This window comes from Rhinopithecus bieti, unplaced genomic scaffold (assembly GCF_001698545.2).
Source record: "Rhinopithecus bieti isolate Rb0 unplaced genomic scaffold, ASM169854v2 scaffold_56474, whole genome shotgun sequence".
In the NCBI taxonomy this organism is placed as follows: domain Eukaryota; kingdom Metazoa; phylum Chordata; class Mammalia; order Primates; family Cercopithecidae; genus Rhinopithecus; species Rhinopithecus bieti.
The window spans coordinates 27,177-47,547 of NW_016822031.1; the positions used below are offsets into that span (position 1 = coordinate 27,177).

The window sequence follows — 20,371 nt, forward strand, 5'->3', positions numbered from 1 at the left end:
AAGTGAGAGTTATTGATGGGAAGGCATCAGATATCTCATGTGTGTTGCTGGTGGGATGGGAGACTGTGGAGGATGGGAATAGGTGGAAATCTATTGCAATGAAAAAAAAAAAAAAAAAGTGTGTCCTAGGACACCCAAAACATAAAGACTAGATAATAACAATAGCCACTTGTACTGAGAGCTTCCACTCTGCCTGGCGCTTTGCTATGAACCACATTATTCATTCCTTACCACAATCAAACAAGACAAGTAAAATATCATTCTCATTTTTAAATGAGAAAACTAGAGATTAGAAAGGTTATAGATACTTGCTCTGAGTCACTGCTAACAAGTAGTAGAGCTTTGATAAGTCCCTGAATTTAGGTTGTCTCTAGTACATTTACTCTTAGAAGTCTATCACGCTCACCAGAGTTGTAGAGTTGAATGTATTTCTTGGGCTCATTAATGTGTTTTTTTCTTTCTAATACTAAAGTCATTTGAACTTGTTAGATTTTGAAATATTTAAATGTCTTTTCTATCTGGCTTTAACATCTTGCATGCTTTCATATTCTTAGGACCACAAAACCACAGGAATATTTAAAATGATATCTAGTGGAAACAATATGAAGTTGGCCATGGGGTCAAATTAAAGAATCTGAACACTGTGCTTCTTCATTGCTCTTCATATTTCTTCAGAGTAACCTTATTCCCCCATCTCACACTCACCCCCTTTCCAAAATCATACATAATGCTCTCCCAATAGTACTCATTAGGCTTTCTCTACTGTACCCACTGTGAAATTACAGGACAAGCCTACCGAGATCTCACTACCTCATCTCTCTCATACGTTTACAGAAGGTGAGAGGAAGGTGCAGATAGAGAATAAGAAACAGGTGGCTCCAGCATCAACATTACATCACCCCTTGTGTTCACAACAAATATGAAATATTATCCAAACACAGTAAAGATTGTATTGTCTTCACTTAAACACATTAAATCAGACCTCTCTTTAATCACTTGTTAATAGGCAGCATCTTTATTTTCATGCCATTCTACTCTGCTGTCTTTGCTATAGCACAAGTTTACCACATACCATACCTAAAAATTCAGTTGTTCTATGGGGGTAGACAAAGTCTAGGTTGAGCATATTTTTCACAGAATGTTAATCTATAGCAAAATTAATGAATTAAATCCAGATAAAACAATCATATTAAGGTGTGGTAAAATATTTATATCTCACTTAGCAAAGAGAAAACCAAACTTGAATATGGTAGTTATGAAGAGAACATGCATGCTAGTAATGCTTCCAAGTATGTTATTACTTCATATTTCTTATGGGGTACAAGCCATTCAGTTAGTTTAACATTATATTCAGAGAGGCTAAAGATTTACTGAAGACAATGCCATACATTAATAATGAAAACAAAAATTAAAAAATCTTTATTTTAACTTCTAGTTCCTTCTTTGTACTTGAGCAGCTTTGCCTCCTTAAGAACACAGATCTAGAACATATGCAGTATCACTATCAATATTACTTGTAATTAAAAGTTCATTGGATGTTTACTGTGTTCAAGGCATTTTGAGGAGTGAAAAAAGTTAAACATATAGTTGTAGTTCAAAATGACAATGAAATTAGTTCACAGTTTTCTTTTTTTGTGGGTAGTGAGAAATCATCTCCCCCTATTGAGAAATACCAATATACAAAAGGCAAAACTTTAAATATGAATGAACTGTTCTATAATAACATAAGTTCATCTTGATTTCCATTGTCACATCCAAATTTGAAGGCTATTTCTAACACAGCTGGGTTCTACCCTTTTCCTTCTCATCCTTAACACACCCAATCTGTGAGTCTTCAGACAGAAATTGCTAATTCAGGAGACAATTGTGCCTTCTGTAACAGTTTCTGCTAAATTGTCACAGTTCTGCCACTTAAAAAAGCTAGATGATCTCAGCCTATCACCAAAGCTCTTGGAGCTCAGGTTCTCTGTCTGTAAAAGCTACATAAAATGTAATTTATCTGCTTGTTATGACTAAATAACATAGTACATTAGTCCTTTGCGAAAGTACTAACAAATTACCATATAAAAGTGTGGAATCATGTCAAATGTTATAAGAAGTGCAACTGTCCAAAAATAATTCTCTCACATTGGTCTGGTAATGAGACCTAAAATATCTCATTTTATTTACCTATTTGACTCAAAGCACCTGTTCTCAAAGAGGTCACTGTTATACTATAAATATGTCATATGAAATAATATATTAAATAATTGTTGTAATAGTCTATTGAAGTGCTAGTTGTAATAAGGCACAATGGAAAACTCATACTATTAACAGTAATAAAAAGAAACAACAAAAAGCAATAAAAAACAAACCACCGATTCATGCAATGACATGAATGAACCTCACAAATACTATGCTGAGTAAAAGAAGTCAGACAGGTATAAAAAAAGTTTATACTACGTGATTAGATTTTTATGACATTCTAGAACATGCACATGAAGGGTGCAAGGTAACTGTCTGGAGTGATGAAAATGTCCTGTGTCTTCAAAATAGTGTGGGTTACACTGATGCATGGTTTTTTCAAAACTGATTTAAAGGGACTCAACATCTGAGCATTTCACTAGGTGTAAATTACACTGCAATTTTAAAGAATCGTCTGATGACACTGTGGTTATTTTTAAACAGCTCTTAAATTTTGTGGATGCGTACTGAATGTTTACAGTTGAAAAGATGTATATAAAGCTTGAATTTTGTGAAAAAAAATAGGGAGGATTGGTAGTGATAAAGTGAGTGGACTTATGAATGAGACATGATATGCCATGCCTAGAAAAAATGTAAAAGTTGGGTGATAGTCACATGGGAGTCCTTTATTCTTTCTACTTTTGCGTATGTTTGAATATTTCCCATAATAAAAAGTTGAAAATAGGGAGATCACCTGAGTTCATCTCCTCATTTACAAAAAATAAAACTGGAAACAGAAGGAGAACGTAACTTGTTCAAGGTCTCCAAGCCAGACAGCAAACTAGCTCCCAAGCCCAACCTTCTTGCTCTGGTCCTAAGCAAACACAAACTATTAATATGAGCTACTGCTTTATGGAAAGTCTGTTTTTCCAAAGGGCAGACCAATTGTTCAAGGAAGAGTTTAAGTAATAAAAATTTGTGATCTTACTTTCATGTTTTTCTATTTTCCACTGAACACATAGGCATTATCTTCTATATGTCTTTCATGTATAATCATTTGTTTCCTATTCCTTATGGTTTTAAAGTTGTTTTGTACGTTTAAATTTGATTTTATTCAAATTTCAGAACCCAAATGAGTGCAAGAATCAGACAAAGCATTAGTTTCTACAAATATAAAACAATTTTAAAAAAACACAGCAAAACGAGTTGTTGTTTTCCCCCCCTCTACCAGTGCTTAACTAATCTTCCGAATCCAGTCCCAGAAAGCAAAGGCTTTCTGCTAGTGGGAGGAGCTTGCTTCTCCATTCTGGTGTGATGCAGGAATAGCTGTCTTCCAGTTCTGAAAGAGGTGAAAATGTGTTAAGCTATGCAAAAATTGTCTTGAAGTTCGCGTGTGTATGTCTGTGTGTCTGTGCATGTGGCGGGTCGGGGGAGAGAAAAGGGGATGTCAATTCTGAGGGCAACGAGAATCAGAAGTCAGAAAGGTGAGTGGTGTGTAGCATCTCCCTTTCAGAAGGGGCTGAAAAAGAAATTGGATATGATGGTCCGGTAGGGTAAATCACGCTGGATTTGTCTACTAGACCATGCACTTAGGTCTGCAAAGTAAGTCCCATTTCTAGAGCGAAAAGCCTTAAGATCGCTTGTTTTAGACGGCTGGGGAATATTTATTCCTCGTTCCGCTGATGGGAAAATCAGCGTCTGGCAGGCGCTGATTGGTGGAAAGGAAAATGGTGATAGTGGGGTGGGAAGAGGATTTGCTGAGCCTCCTCCTGCCTCCTCAACCTGTAACTCTTCCTTAGTAGTCTCCGCTTCACCCGCGGGACCCTTTCGAGCTCGACCTGGATTAAGAGCAAACGAAAATCTTGAGGATATTTGAACTAAAGCGACCCTTAACGTAGCCTGTGACCGTGATTAAATGTCAGCGATGCGAGGGCAAAGTGCTCTCGGCGGTGCCGTGTGAGCCACTTCCCTGCGCTGCCTGTCTCCTCCAGCAGCTCCTCAAAGGATAGGCTCTGCCCTTGGTGGTCGACCCTCAGGCCCTCGGCTCTCCCAGGTCGACTCTGACGAGGGGTAGGGGGTGGTCCCAGGGAGGACCCAGAGGAAAGGCGGGGACAGGAAGGGAGGGGAACGGGAAAGAGGGAGAGGCGTCAGCCCAAGCCCACCGCTCCCAATCGCCACAAGAGTGCCGGTGACCCTGAACTTGAGGTGAGGCGCAAAAGCGCCCCCACTTTCCCGCCCTGCGCGGCCAGGCAGGCGGCTGGAATTGGTGGTTCACCCTGCGCCCCCTGCCTTATCCCCATCCGAGATAGGGAACGAAGAGCACGCTGCAGGGAAAGCAGCGAGCGCTGGGATAGGGGCGGGGAGAGGCGCTGACAAATCAGCGGTGGGGGCGGAGAGCCGAGGAGAAGGAGAAGGAGGAGGACCAGGAGGAGGAGGACGGAGACGACCAGAAGGGGCCCGAGAGAGGGGGCGAGCGACCGAGCGCCGCGACGCGGGAGTGAGGTGCGTGCGGGCTGCAGGGCAGACCCCGGCCCGGCCCCTCCGAGAGCGTCCTGAGCGCTCCCTCACGCCTTCCCTTCAAACCTTCTGCCTTTTTCTCCATCCTCGTGAGCGGAGAACTGGGAGTGGCCATTCGACGACAGGTTAGCGGGTTTGCCTCCCACACCCCCAGCCTCCCGTCGCCGACTCACAGCGGCCTCCTCTGGGGACCGTCCCCCTCCCAGTGCCGCCTCCGCCCTTCCTGTGCGCTCCTTTTCCTCCTTCTTCCCTATTAAATATTATTTGGGAATTGTTTAATTTTTTTTTTTTTTTTTAAAGAGAGGTGGGGAGGAATCGGAGTTGTGGAGAAGCAGAGGGACACAGGTAAGTACCTGTGGATCTAAACGGGAGTCTTTGGAAATCCTGGAGAAAGCCGGGTGGGAGAGGAATGGTCGTGGGCACCAGGAGGGGGTGGTGCTACGGTGAGGACCTGCTATGCCAGGTCTCTGGGAGGTGAGTACTTGTCCCTTTGGGGAGCCTAAGGAAAGAGACTTGACCTGGCTTTCGTCCTGTCAAGGACTTCTCCCCAAGGGCTGAGAGATTAGGATGCTTCTCCGGGATCCACTTTTCCCCGGGAAACGCGAGGATGCTCCCTGGAGCGTGAGCATCCAACTTTTATTTCTCTCTTACCTGAAATCCGTCTGCCCGCTCTCTTGGTTTTTCTCTGTAAAGTAAGCAAGCTGCGTTTGGCAAATAATGAAATGGAAGTGCAGGGAGGCCAAGTCAAAAGGTGGTAAAGGGTTAACAAGTGCTGGCGCGGGGTCCGCTAGGGTGGAGGCTGAGAACGCCCCCTCGGGTGGCTGGCGCAGGGTTAGAGACGGCCCGCGAGTGTGAGCGCCGCCTGCTCAGGGTAGATAGCTGAGGGCGGGGGTGGATGCTCGGATGGATTAGAACCAGCACCCTTGGGCTCGCTGTTTGCCTGAGGTTGAACCACACCCAGAGTGAGTGCCTATGCCTCTCCACCATCAACCTGTTAGCCTTCTTCTGGGATTCGTGTTAAGGATGCCCCTGACCCTAAGCCTGCAGCTTCCAGGCTTCTAACTCACACTGTTACCCTTTAGACCCCGGGAAGTTAAAACAGGGGTGACTCTTTTCATGCAACTCCACTTCTGAAATGCGGTATTAACAACTCAGAGGATTCATCCTAATCCATGGTTAGGTGGCCAGACTTTTACTAGCCAAGATGGATGGGAGATGCTAAATTTTTAATGCCAGAGCTAAAAATGTCTGCTTTGTCCAATGGTTAAATGAGTGTACACTTAAAAGAGTCTCACACTTTGGAGGGTTTCTCATGATTTTTCAGTGTTTTTTGTTTATTTTCCCCCAAAAGTTCTCATTCAAAGTGTATTTTATGTTCTCCAGTGTGGTGTAAAGGAATTCGTTAGCCATGGATGTATTCATGAAAGGACTTTCAAAGGCCAAGGAGGGAGTTGTGGCTGCTGCTGAGAAAACCAAACAGGGTGTGGCAGAAGCAGCAGGAAAGACAAAAGAGGGTGTTCTCTATGTAGGTAGGTAAACCCCAAATGTCACTTTGGTGTTGGTTCATGACTGATGGGTTAGGAAAATCAATACTCTAAATGCTGGTAGTTCTCTCTCTTGATTCATTTTTGCATCATTGCTTGTCAAAAGGGTGGACTGAGTCAGAGGTATGTGTAGGTAGGTGAATGTGAATGTGTGTATTTGAGCTAATAGTAAAAAATGCAGCTGTTTGCTTTTCAATATTTTTAATTTTGCCCTAATATTTAGGACTTTTAAAAAATGAATGTTTCTGTGCCTACATAATTACATTTCAGAGGACAGTTTTAAAAACATTGTCTTTTAAAAAAATCAAGAATATTCTTAAGAATCAAAATCATTGCTGGGTCTGTGATTTCTTTTACCATCATGAATAATGTTTGTCAATTTTAACCCATTCTGATTTTTAAAATATGACTTTGATATGCCCCTGTGCTGTGTATAAAGAGACCTATTTGTGGCCCTAAACTGGAAAGAACAGATTAGTCTTTGGTAGTGTTACTTCATGTGATCATTTAGTCTCTGTGAACACTGAGGACAGAGAAAAGTGCTTCAGGGCTGCTACTGACCTCTCAGAAACATTTATATAGTTCATCCATCAAATGACACACATACTGAAAGAATAAAGAAATTGATGCTTATTACCTACTTGTTCCTAAAGTTCTGCCTTGGAGTATACACCCAAACTCTGACTCTCTTTTCTGTATCTTGAATTGTGTTCAATTGCATGTTATTTTACAAACCACTTTGAATTCTTTGGAAAAGAATAGACACACACGCTCTCATCCACAGGCATAGACACAGACACACACACACACACACACACACACACACACACTCAGCATAGACACATTGCCCATTCTTCTCTCTTCTTTCTCCTCTGAGCTTTTTCACATTCTCTGGTGGCAACTATAAGCAGTTAGAGTCACAGGATGAACCGTCAGGTGGAGGATGAGCACATTGAGTTGACTAGCTGAAACACGTGCTCCGTCTATGTCTGCAAAGCGAAAGAAGGCTACACTATCTCTTCAAGACAGATCAGTGGGGGAAATTTTATATTTGGAATGATTTATATGAATGCGTCTCATCGAATTTCACAACACATTCTTTTTTCTGTTTTCTATTTTCAATTTTTAGAGCCAGGGTCTTGCTCTGTCACCCAGGCTGAACTGCAGTGATGCTATCATAGCTCACTGCAGCCTTGAATTCCTGGGCTCAAGTCATGCTCCCACCTCAGCCTCCTGAGTAGCCAGGATTATAGGCATGTGCCACTGCCTCATTATTTAGACTTTTCTTATGTTGACTTAATCTTCCCACAAATCTTCAGTGAAATTACTTTTTTCTACCTTAAAACATATTTTCAGAAAGTCATTAAAATAGAGTGTTACAAGAGGAAAAAATGTATGAGTTAATTTTAAATATTTTATGAAGTGTGAATTATACCTTTTTGTATGGAATTTGGAATACTGAATCAGTGACACGCAGTTTATCAATCTTTCCATTTGTCTTCCAAGTTTTGCAAGTACAAGTTTCTTTGACTTCAGTTACTTTATAACTGTTCATTGAAATCATTTTCAATGTCTCTCATGACATTTAACACATAGCACATTCTATAAATTATTTATTGGTTACATTCTGAGTTCTAATTGAGAGTTGAACTTATACACATACACAGAATTTAAGATAAAAAATGACCATGCAAAGACACAATAGTATAGTCCAGAGGTTGGCAAAATTTTTTGGTAAGGAATCAGATTGCACATATTTTAAGCCATGAGATCTATGCCTTGGCCAGGTGCCATGGCTCAGGTCTTTAATCCCAGCACTTTGAGAGCTCAAGGCTGGTGGATCACTTGAGCCCAGGGGTTTGAGACCAGCCTGGGCCACATGGTGAAACCCTGTGTCTACAAACAATGCAAAAATTAGCCAGGTATGGTAGCATGCACCTGTATTGCCAGATACCCAGGAGGCTGAGGTAGGAGGATGGCTTGAACCACACAGCTCGCTGCAGAGGTTGCAGTGAGCTGAGAGATCAAGCCACTGCACTCCAGCCTGGGTGGCAGAATGAGACCCCGTCTAAAAAAAAAAAAAAAAAAAAAAAAAAGAAAGAAATCTGTGTCTCAATTCTGCTGTTGAAGTGTGAAAGTAGTCATAAACAATAACTAGTGTGGCTGTGTTCCAATAAAACTTCATTTATCAAAATAGGTGGTGGGCTGGAATTGTCTTGTAGGTTATAGTTTGCTGACTACTGATAGAATGGAAAGAACATGCACTAATCACACAAACCAAAGTTTTAGTCGAGGCTACATCACTTATTACCTGTAGGGTCTTGGGGAAGTGTACTGAACATCTCTGAGCATCACTTCCCTGATTAGTAAAAAATATGATTTAGAAAACTGCAACTACCTTATAGTTTTTGTAAGAATGTCATAATAAACAGGACATATGAATAACTGAGCACACTTTTATATATAGGAATCATGGTTATTATTATCAAATAAAATCTCCAACGGAATAATTACTTTGCCAACATGTTTTCTATTTATTCTTTTGTCCTTCATTACATAACAAATTTGAAAGATTGGAGGTGACCAAAGACCATTTTATAATTTCACTATGGCCGAAGATGTTTGGTAGAAGCCTCATAAGAAAAGTAATCTCAATCTCATCAATCTCAAAAGTATATAAAATATACTTTTGACAACTACTTTTAACTCATTGAAGAACTACCTTAAAGATCAGTGTTATTTTGTGGGTCTTTTCCCCTCCATTTTATTATCTGTGTACACAAATTTTCAATCAACATACTTCAATTTAATATACAAAAATTTCTTCAAATGACTCAGAAATTAATTAGACCTAAATTCAAAAGCAGAAAGATTTAATTATCTTTATATAATGCTAAGTAATATAAATGCAATAAATGCAAGAAAATAATGATCTTTGAGTCTCTTCCAATGCCACTCTGTTCAATAAGCAGCAGAGGCCATCAGTGAAATTGACAGCAAATTCTCAAGTCAAAATGTGCTTCACCTCACTAAGCTGACAAAGTCAACATAGCAGGCACAACAGGGATAGCTGGATTCTTAAAACTCACAAGTATTACTTCTGACCTTCTTCTCCACTCTGCGCTCTTTTGAGGTTGGGAAGACAAGATGCGGTTGGTGGGGGACACTTCTGCTCAGGGAAGCCATCAGCTCTGGTGTCCCTACAGCATTTATATGTTGCTAGTCACGTAACTACTTGGCACCTATTTTGTAGCTGTATGTTATCAATTACAGATTACTCATAAATTAAAGGCTAACCATCAATTACAGTTTATTGGTAAATAATTATGACCTCAAAGAACAGCTGATTGGTTTGATACATGGTAACCTTATGACGACTCTCATTTATCTCTTTTTTTAAGGTATATACATATCTCTTTGGGGTTATACTACAAAAATATAAACTATATTGCATATTTATAAAAAAATAATTAATTATAAGTTCTAATGGTGTGGTTTAGTAGCATTCTTTTTTTTTTCCTGAGATAAGGTCTCAATCTGTCACCTCACTCCAGGCTGGAGTGCAGTGGCATGATCTCAGCTTACTGTAACCCCCACCTCCTGGGTTCAAGTGATTCTCCTGACTCAGCATCCTGAGTAGCTGGGATTACAGGCATGTGCCACCACACCCGGCTAATTTTTGTATTTTTAGTAGAGACAGGCTTTCACCATGTTAGCCAGGATGGTCTCGAACTCCTGACCTCGTGATCCCCCCACCTCAGCCTCCCAAAGTGCTGGGATTACAGGCATGAGCCACCACGCCTGACCTAGTGGCATTCTTTTTTAAAAATAAATTTAATTGTGTATATTTAGGGTATACAACATGATGTTATGGGATACATTAGACACTAAAAATTACTGTATTGAAGAAAGTTAATATATTCATAATCTCCCATAGTTACCTTTTTTGTTGTTTTTGTGGCAAGGGCAGCTAAAATCCACTTATTTAGCATGAATCTCAAATATAGTATAATTTTATCGCCTATAGTCCTCATACATTAGATCTGTACACTTGTTCATCCTACACATCTGCTACTTGCTTGGATCCTCTGGCCTATATCTCCCTCTTTTCTACCTACTTTTCCACCCCTATTAACCCTGTTTTTTACTTAGTGTTTGTACATTTGAATTTTGTTTCAAGCTTCCGTATATATGTGAGATAATGTGATATTTTTCTTTCTGTCTTTGGCTTATTTCACTTAGCATAATGTTGTCTGAGTTCATCCATGTTGTAAATGGTAGGATCTTGTTCTTTTTAGGGCTGACGGATATTCCATTGTATCTATGTACCACAGTCTTTTTATCTACCTATCTATCGGTAAACACTTTAGTTGTGGCTATTGTGTTTTTCTTTTTTTCTTTTTTGGAGATAGGGTCTTGCTGTCACCCAGGCTGCAATGGAGTGGTGTGATTATAGCTCACTGTAACCTCAAACTTCTGGGCTCAAGAGATCCTTCTGCCTCAGCCTCCCAAGTGGCTGGGACTACAGGCATGCATCACCACGCCTGGCTAATTTTGAATATTTTTCGTAGAGATAGCATCTCACTCTGTTGCCCAGACTGGTCTCAAATTCCTAATTCAAATTTAAAATAGAGTATGACAATTCTGTAAAATATAAAAAACATGTCCACTCCATATAGGAAGTAATACAATGGGAAGAAGACAAACATTATTTATATTACTCTTGATAAGTTTTTTACAAAGAAATAAAACACTTTAATTTTTAATGTTTTAAATTATAGCTTGCTAAACAAATATTAGTTTTAGTGTTTTTAAAATTCCTTATATATTTATAAGTGATCTTCCTGCCTCAGCCTCCCAAAGCACTGGGATTCCAAGCAAGAGCCACTGTGTTGGGCCCTTAGGGGTGCAGATATGCTGAAATCTTTTCTTGTGGATTTACACCCAGAAGAGGGATTCCTGGGTCATATGCTACTCTACTTTCAATTTTTCTTTTATTTTTAGTGAACATGTGATAATTGTATATAATTGTGGGATCCAGAATTATATTTCCATACATGTATACAATGTGTGATAATCAAATCAGGGTAATTAACATATCCATTACCTGAAACATTTACCATCCCTTTGTGTTGGGAACATTAAAAATGAAAAATTCTCTCTTCTAGATTTTTGAACATATGCAATAAACTATTGTTAAGTGTATCACCCTACAGTACTATAGAATGCTAGAACTTATTCTTCATATTTGGCTGCAATTTCATATTCCTTAACCAACCTCTCCGTATCCTCCCCTCCCTCTTACCCTTGTCAGCCTCTAATAATCATAATTCTACTCTCTACTTCTATCTCATTGTCTTTGATTCAGAATACATTTCATCATTTAACCAAAAGTCAAATTCTTAGATACTGCTAAGGCAGAGAAGAAAGACTGCAGACCAGCTGTTAGACATTTCTTACTACTAGTCATTTTTAAGACAACATGGGGTACAGGGGGTGAGGATGAGAGATAGAGATTGAGATATATTCTCTTAAATACCAGCTGTTCTCACTCTGCATAGTTTCAGCACACACAAATTCCAGTTACCATGGTTAGTTAAATAATACCAACCCCTAACAACACAATTCAAATTTCTGTTACCACAGTATACTGAAAGTAATTGCATAAAGTACAAACTTTGCTGCTAACGCTTCAGCCTTCAAATCATTACATAAATAACAGAAACCCATTATAATCAGTGACAAAACCACAGCACTTCTTTCAAAGCTTTTAGGTGATTGGTCACTTCACATGTGTTATGCAGTTCATACAGACAGCAATGCCCGTAGTTGTGTAGCCACTTTGTCTCCCACTGGTGAGCCCATGTGATGTTTCACAAAAATGCACAATCAAAAGAGGAAATTGACCAGTAAAGATGAAAAAGCAGCAAAGAAAGGAAGTGAAACATGCTGGAAGTAAAATTTGAATCAAACAAAAGTTGATTTATATAGGAAGTAGCCACCCCTGAGGATGTTGTCACTGCTGCACTTCAGGAGACTCTAGATATGCAGTCAGAGGAATGTATTGAAGGTGGAGGTATCCATATAAATGGGGAAAGAGGTTGTGATAAAGAGTGAAGGTGTCCCAGAGGAAGTGATGCTGAAAAATATACCTTATGTTAAGTACACTCTCAGTATATCATGACATTAAAGTGCAAATGGTAACATTTTGTAAACTGATCCAAACTTAAAAAGGAGTATGACAATTCTGTAAAACATAAAATCATGACTATTCCATAAATTATATACAGTGTGAATTACACTGAAAAATCTAACATTAGAGAGGATATGAATAAAATTTTTAACAAGCATAATTTTAATAATACACATAATAATTATTTGTATACAAGTTTAGTAATGGTCCAGGTTTGGAAGACATTCTGATCCTGTGTAGAAACCCTAGTTTGAATGTGCTTATAGCCTATTATTGCATGTGTAATGTTAGATAAATTACTTAACTCGGATTTTTAATTTCATCAGATATTTAAAATGGGCATAATATTGGATGTGATGAAGATTAAGTAAGATATATGTAAAGTGTTTTTTACATAATGGGTGTTCAGCACATGTTAAAGCCTACTCTCCATCCCTCTTCGCTTTTGTTTCATGGGTTGACTCATTTGTCTCTAGTGCTATATTTTTAAAGCTTCTGAGTGGCTCAAGCCTGTAATCACAGCGCTTTGGGAGGCCGAGACGGGCGGATCACGAGGTCAGGAGATCGAGACCATCCTGGCTAACATGGTGAAACCCCCGTCTCTACTAAAAATATAAAAAATTAGCGGGGCGTGGTGGTGGGCGCCTGTAGTCCCAGCTACTCGGGAGGCTGAGGCAGGAGAACGGTGTGAACCCGGGAGGCGGAGCTTGCAGTGAGCCAAGATCCGGCCACTGCACTCCAGGCTGGGCGACAGGGTGAGACTCCGTCTTAAAAAAAAAAAAAAAAGAGAGAAAAGAAAAAAGCTTCTACAGCTCTGATTTCAGAATTGTCTTCTCACCAAGCCCCAGTGTAATCTCATTCTTTTTTCTCCTCTGTAAGTTCATATGTGATGTGGGAACAAAGGGGATAAAGTTATTATTTTGTGCTAAAATCTTAATTGGAGATGACCTCCTGTTAGCTTGGCTTTCTTCTATTTATTGTGGTGGTTACTGGAGTTCCTTCTTTTAGTTTTAGGATATATATATATATATATTTTTTCCCCCTGAAGATGTAATAATCTATAGACGTCTGAAGACTGAGTTTTTAAATTAATTGTATTGAAAACTAGCTAATCAGCAATTTAAAGCTAGTTTGAGACTTATGTCTTGAATTTGTTCATTTTTGTAGGCTCCAAAACCAAGGAGGGAGTGGTGCATGGTGTGGCAACAGGTAAGCTCCATTGGACTTAGATTCAAAGACGATAAAGTATCTAGTGATTAGTGTGGCCCAGTATGCAGCATTCCGAATGACACTATAAAACAATCACTGAGCATTCTAAGAGCATATCAGTCTTATTCAAACCGAATTATTTATAAAGTATTTTTAAATAGGTAAATATCGATTATAAATAAATAAAAAATATAGTTACTTGCCAAGAATAATGATGGCTTTGAATTGATAAGCTATGTTTAATTTATAGTAATTGGGCATTCAAATATTCTGACCAAAAATGTATTGACAAACTGCTGACAAAAATACAATGTGAAATAGCCATTTTTTTAAAAAAAATAGAGGAAAATTTCTGTTGATTACAATAAAATATTTTGACCTTAAGGTATATTGATTATAATATTCCTTTGATAATTCAGAGTACATTTCAGGAAACACCCTTGGACAGTCAGTAAATTGTTTATTGTATTTATATTTGTATTGTTATGGTATAGCTATTTGTACCAATATTATTGTGCAATTATCATATTTCTGATTATATAATTCATTTGGCCTAAATTTACCAAGAATTTGAATAAGTCAATTAGGTCTACAATCAAGAAATATCAAAAATGATGAAAATGATGATAACCATCATCAGATGATGAGGAAGATGAGGATGAGAGTGCCAGAAATAGAAAAATCAAAGGAGAACCAAAATTTAACAAATTAAAAGCCCACAGACTTGCTGTAATTAAGTTTCCTGTTGTAAGTACTCCACGTTTCCTGGCAGGTGTGGTGAAACAAAAGATATAATCAGAAATATAATTTATATGATCAGAAAGCGTTAAACACAATAGTGCCTATAAAAACAAAATGTTTCTATCAATGACTTCTAAAATGGAAACGAGAAAAATGATATGGGAATCTTAATACAGTGCAGTGGTTAGGACTAAAAACAGAGGAGTCAGTTCTTCTTGATTCAACTTGCTGCTTACTTCTTACCAGCTGTGTGGTTTTTTTTGCAAGAGTCTTCACCTCTATATGATTTAGCTTCCTCATCTATAAAATAATTCAGTGAATTAGTGTACACAAAGCATCTGGAAAACAAAAAGCAAACAATATATGTATTTACAAGTGTTACTTCTTGCTTTATAGTGAACTTTCTTGTGCAACATTTTACAACTAGTGGAGAAAATATTTTTTAAATGAATACTTTTGATTTAAAATGGGAGTGTAAAATAAAGCAGACTCCTTTGAAACTAGTTCTGTTAGAAGTTAATTATGCAGCCGGGCGCGGCGGCTCACGCCTGTAATCCCAGCACTTTGGGAGGCCGAGACGGGCGGATCACAAGGTCAGGAGATCGAGACCATCCTGGCTAACGCGGTGAAACCCCGTCTCTACTAAAAATGCAAAAATAAATAAATAAATAAATAAATAAAAATAAATTAGCTGGGCGTGGTGGCGGGCGCCTGTATCCCAGCTGCACGGGAGGCTGAGGCAGGAGAATGGCATGAAACCAGGGGGCGGAGCTTGCAGTGAGCCGACATCACGCCACTGCACTCCAGCCTGGGCGACAGAGCGAGACTCCGTCTCAAAAAAAAAAAAAAAGTTAATTATGCACCTTTAATGGGCTCTGTTGCAATCCAACAAAGAACTAGATAAGTAAATGGACTATGTTGCCTTCTAGGGACCTCCTATAAATATGATATTGTGAAGCATTATTATAATAATAACTAGATAGCAGACAGGTGGAGACTCTACTATCTGAAGAGGGTCAATCTAGATGAATGGTGTTCCATTTAGTAGTTGAGGAAGAACCCATGAGGTTTAGAAAGCAGACAAGCCACGTGCCAAGTTTTGGAGTAGGTGGTAAAAATTTTAAAAACCCAACTACTACTGTCACCTAATGATCTAATGGAGACTGGAGATGGACTGCATTTTTTAAATCTTCTCCAGAATGCCAAAATGTAAACACATCTCTCTCTCTCTCTTTCTGTCTCTCTCTCTCTCTCTCTGTATGTGTGTATGAGAGACAGAAGTTTGTACAATTAAACAACATTTTATAAAATGTTTTCTGAAGGACAGTGGCCCACGCTCCTAAGTTTCCAACACTGTACTACGTTGGGAGATTCTGCATACTTTATTTTCTCTTTGGTATATTAAGGAATCTGAGATGTCCTACAGTAAAGAAATTTGCATTATACAGTTAAAATCAAGGTTATTCAAACTTTTTGATTATTGAAACCTTTCTCCATTAGTTACTAGGGTTGAATGAAACTAGTGTTCTTCAGAAAACTATGGGAAATGTTGCTAAGCAGTAATGACATGGTGATTTCAGCATGGGCAATATTTACAGCCGTTACACCCATGAACCACCCTGGCAGTAGTGAAGTACCAAAAATGCTGTCATAACTAGTATGCCTATGAGAAACACATTGGGATAAATCAGCTGCTATCATAATCATTCCTCTCCCACATTAGATAAATGAATTAAGTTTTTGAATAGTGTTATTTAATATAAAGTTCTTAAGTCTAATTATGAGAAGAAATAAGACAATTACTTCAATGGTTAAAGAGAGAATAATTTGCATATTGTACCTGATGCAAAATGTTTGTTATGGGTACATATTAAGTGCTAACTAATTGTTAATTGTTCTTGTTACAAGTCTTAATGCAGGGAAACAAGAAACTATTACATAGTACCTAATATTAACTTCTAATATTAAATAAACAGTTTCCTCCAAATTCATCCCATTAGCTTTTTTTTCAAGGGGGCAGGGGAGAAATATAGACTTCAGTAAACTTGGGCTGGGAACTTTCTTCCTACGAAGTTCAAGGAAAATAAATTATCCTAGTTAGATAATATCAATGAAAAATCCACCAACTTAAATCCTGGCTCTTTGATCTCGGGAAATTATTTCAGTTATCAACTTAATGCATCATATATGAAAAGTCTTTAATTAAACTTACTGAATGATATGTTTTAGGTACTTTAAAATAAACTATGATATAAAGTTACTTATTTTCATGCAAGTATAGTATAAAAAAATTTCTAACACCGGAGATTTTCTGAAGGTTTTGATTCTTGTAAATTTATTACATCATAATGAACAAAACTAATTTTCAACATGTTATGATCTAAATTTCCTTAGTAAATTGTTTTAAATTTATTTTCTTTAAATCTATCATTTGTATAACAATTCAAAACTAGATATTCTTAATTTTATAATTTTGTTTGATGTCAAAGATTAGATTTTGCTATATCTATTCTAAAAGTTGATATCACATTTCCTTCTGGATTTTATTTTAACTTAGCTAAAGTCAAATATAAACCATTATTTATATTAATGCAGACATTAGAGAGAGATGCTAAATTCATTTTAGTATATTCTAAATTATTTATTATCTACTATAAAATAATATAAAGAAAAATAAAGTAGAATCCCTGATTTCAAAGAACTCAGTTGCTAAAAAACAGATACCATTTGCTAGACCCAAAATGTACTAATATGAGTATGTCTCTTTTCCTTTTGTTTTGTCACCGTTAGTTTGGAATGTCAGTGAGTAGAGAAATAGTGTGAAAGGCCCTCAGTGGGGAAAATAGAGGTTCAAGATCAGCAGAGACCCTACTAGAGAAACCAGTTCTACAGAAATGTTTTTAAATGTGTCGATTATTGCTACCTGTACACTCTGTTATTTTGTAATGTAACCATTTTATTTATTATTATAATAATGAAAGAGTGAAATTATAATAATGTGCAGGGTACATTTTACTGTGCAGTGTATTGCATTAAAACTAGATTAACATTTATACATATATAAAAGGTTATCTAGATATTATAAAATTTATGGTTGGATCTGTAAAAAATTCAAAACCTATTTTTAATCTTGCTTTGAGATTTTATAACAAGAATATGTTCATTTGAAGCAAAATTTTTCAATTCATGTCCTTGAAAATGAAAAAAATGACAACTTGAAACACATAATTGACTATTTTTAAAGGATCAACATTTCAGAAATGTTTTAAAACATAAAATTTTCAGTACAGCTTTTCACTGGCATTTAAATCGAACTTTGAATTGTAAATAGCTCTTACTCTTAAGGAGACATCAGCCATATCCTTAGAAATGGCACGGAGTTGGTAGGTAGTTGTACAAAATTCTAGCCTAAAAGACAAATAGGGAGCAACAATACTGTGGATCCTTTCTAGTCTTGGGCTGTGTGGCTATGTCAGGCTTCCCCACATTGCCTGAACTAAGGAGAAAGCCTCTTGTCCTTACAGGCCCTTAGCTTCTATGACTAACATAGTCTATTTGAAAATGAATTGCTTTGTCCACACCATTTAACTATTGGCTTCTTCAACTGGTGAGATGAAGCCTATACAATAATCATGTGACTAGCACTAAACAGCTGACATGGTGTAACTCTTCTCAGACTGAGGCTTATCTGGGGAGTACAAATCATATCAAGAAAATGTGCTTTCATTTCCTTAAATGAGTGTCCCCATCCTCCACTCTCCTCCACGGTTCTCCTCTCTGCTTCTATGATATCAACTTTTTTTTTCTTTAGATTCCACATGAGTGAGATTATGTTGTGTTTGCCTTTCTGTTTCTGGCTTATTTCACTGAACAAGAAAATTTTTGACATGAAATTAAATTTCTGCCTATAAACTCAATTCAAACTATTTACAAAATGTTTTCTCAAAAATGTTAACTTAATGTAATAAATCTACTGAATGACCATATCACATTTTGTTTAGTGAAAACGAATTGTAAGGGTGCTCAATAGCCTCTTCATTTTCATACTGTCCAGCTCCTTTGCTCCTATTAAAATTACTGCAAGTTAGCTTTTAAGAACCCTCTGTTTCACTACCTGAAGTTCTATAAAAAGATCCAAGTTCCTTCACAACTATTTCTTATGCTGTCATTCATACATATGTGATAATACCGTGTCTGAACACATAGATAAGAAGTATGGGCTGGGCACGGTGGGTCATGCCTGTAATCCCAGCACTTTGGAAGGCCGAGACGGGTGAATCACCTGAGGTTAGGAGTTCGAGAGCAGCCTGGCCAACATGGTGAAACCCTGTTTCTACTAGAAATACAAAAAAAAATTAGCCAGGCATGGTTATAGGCACCTGTAATCCCAGCTACTTGGGAGACTGAGGCAGGAGAATAGCTTGAACTCAGGAGGCAGAGATTGCAGTGAGCTGAGATTGTGCCATTGCACTCCAGCCTGGGCAACAAGAGTGAAACTCTTTCTCAAATGAATGAATGAATAAATGAATAAATAAATAAATAAATAAATACAAGTATGTATTGTGTTATTTAGAATGTGTGGTGGAAATGAACTTGCTGAGTGATCTCAAAGGATTGGCACTGAATTGAAATAAATAAATATTCATGCTGAGTCTGGTTCAACTATAACTGCACCTGTAAGAATTGCTTTCCTTAGTATAAAACAAATCCAAATCACTCATGGCTTTACATTCCTGATCATTAAACTTGAAGCACTTTTTAATACTGCATGACTTTAACAAAAATATCTTAGCTGAGATTCAATGTTTGGTTGAGCCACACTCACTTGGACACCTTGGTTGCTTTTGTTTCTTCTGACCCCTCAGTTGTCTATGGCATGTGTAGATACAGGTGTATGGAAGTCGATGGCTAGTGGAAGTGGAATGATTTTAAGTCACTGTTATTCCACCACCTTTAATCTGTTGTTGCTCTTGATTTGTACCAGTGGCTGAGAAGACCAAAGAGCAAGTGACAAATGTTGGAGGAGCGGTGGTGACGGGTGTGACAGCAGTAGCCCAGAAGACAGTGGAGGGAGCAGGGAGCATTGCAGCAGCCACTGGCTTCGTCAAAAAGGACCAGTTGGGCAAGGTACGGTGTGTACACTTTGTGTTACATTTATAAGCTGGTGACATTATGATTCATTTTCATGTGAGGCCTGGAGGCAGGAGCAGGATACTTACTGTGGGGAACGGCTACCTGACCCTCCCCTTGTGAAAATGTGCTACCTTTATATTGGTCTTGCCTGTTCCAGGCATTAACCCAGATAAATGCCATGCAAATCTTATAATTATCATGATTGTTTCAATTTCTAGAAGAAAGTTAATGAAATAAAAAATGTAGTAAAATGTCAAAGGAACAGTGACATTTCAAAAAGAATGAGGGCTTTCATGTTAACTATAAGTCTTGGAATTTCTCTTCCTTGGAATAACAAATCTCTTTGTGCCTAATTTCTTAATTTCCAAAATAAAATTCTTTTACTTGATTTCTTTATAGTGACATCATCTCTTATTAAATGGCATATTTGCATATTACATAACAGTTCATTGCCAAATACATGTTTGTGGGAACTAAGAGGTTTAAAATATATATCAACCAGAGATCATAGTTTTGAGGTAGATTTTAAAATTCTGAGAAGAATTTTGACTGAATTTTTTTGACAAACATGGGACACAAATAAGATTATACCAAAGATACTATAACTTTCATTTTAAATATGAAACTAATACAGTATGAGGTGTCAACAATGATGAAATTTTACAAATGTCACCACTACAACAGCAAAATCATTTTTGCTTTTTCCCTGCCTCCTTGCTATTTCTTGAATAAATAAAGCATATCCTTGCCCTGACACCTTACTGGGGAGGCCTGCCTTAATCTACATAAAATTGGAGCCATTCTTCTCACCTCTGGTATTCTCAGTCTCCCTACTCTTTTTCTCCTTCCTTCCTTCCTTCCTTTTCTTTCT

The 20,371-nt window shown here is 37.8% G+C and overlaps 1 protein-coding gene across 10 annotated transcripts in view; it reads left to right on the forward strand.

The window, feature by feature from the left end:
• The first annotated feature begins 3,447 nt into the window (after positions 1–3,447).
• Positions 3,448–20,371, forward strand: part of SNCA (synuclein alpha) — a 123,758-nt gene continuing 106,834 nt past the window's right edge. For 2 of the 10 annotated variants that reach the window (XM_017860715.1, XM_017860709.1), the window contains exons 1-4: positions 4,540–4,805; positions 6,064–6,209; positions 13,585–13,626; positions 19,352–19,494. In XM_017860715.1, the coding sequence (XP_017716204.1) occupies positions 6,089–6,209; positions 13,585–13,626; positions 19,352–19,494 (306 nt within the window). In that variant the 5' untranslated portion in view covers positions 4,540–4,805; positions 6,064–6,088. Of the gene's footprint in view, positions 3,512–4,539; positions 4,806–4,980; positions 5,026–6,063; positions 6,210–13,584; positions 13,627–19,351; positions 19,495–20,371 lie in introns of those variants that run through there. The other 8 variants (XM_017860711.1, XM_017860708.1, XM_017860710.1 and 5 more) reach the window with 8 other exon arrangements.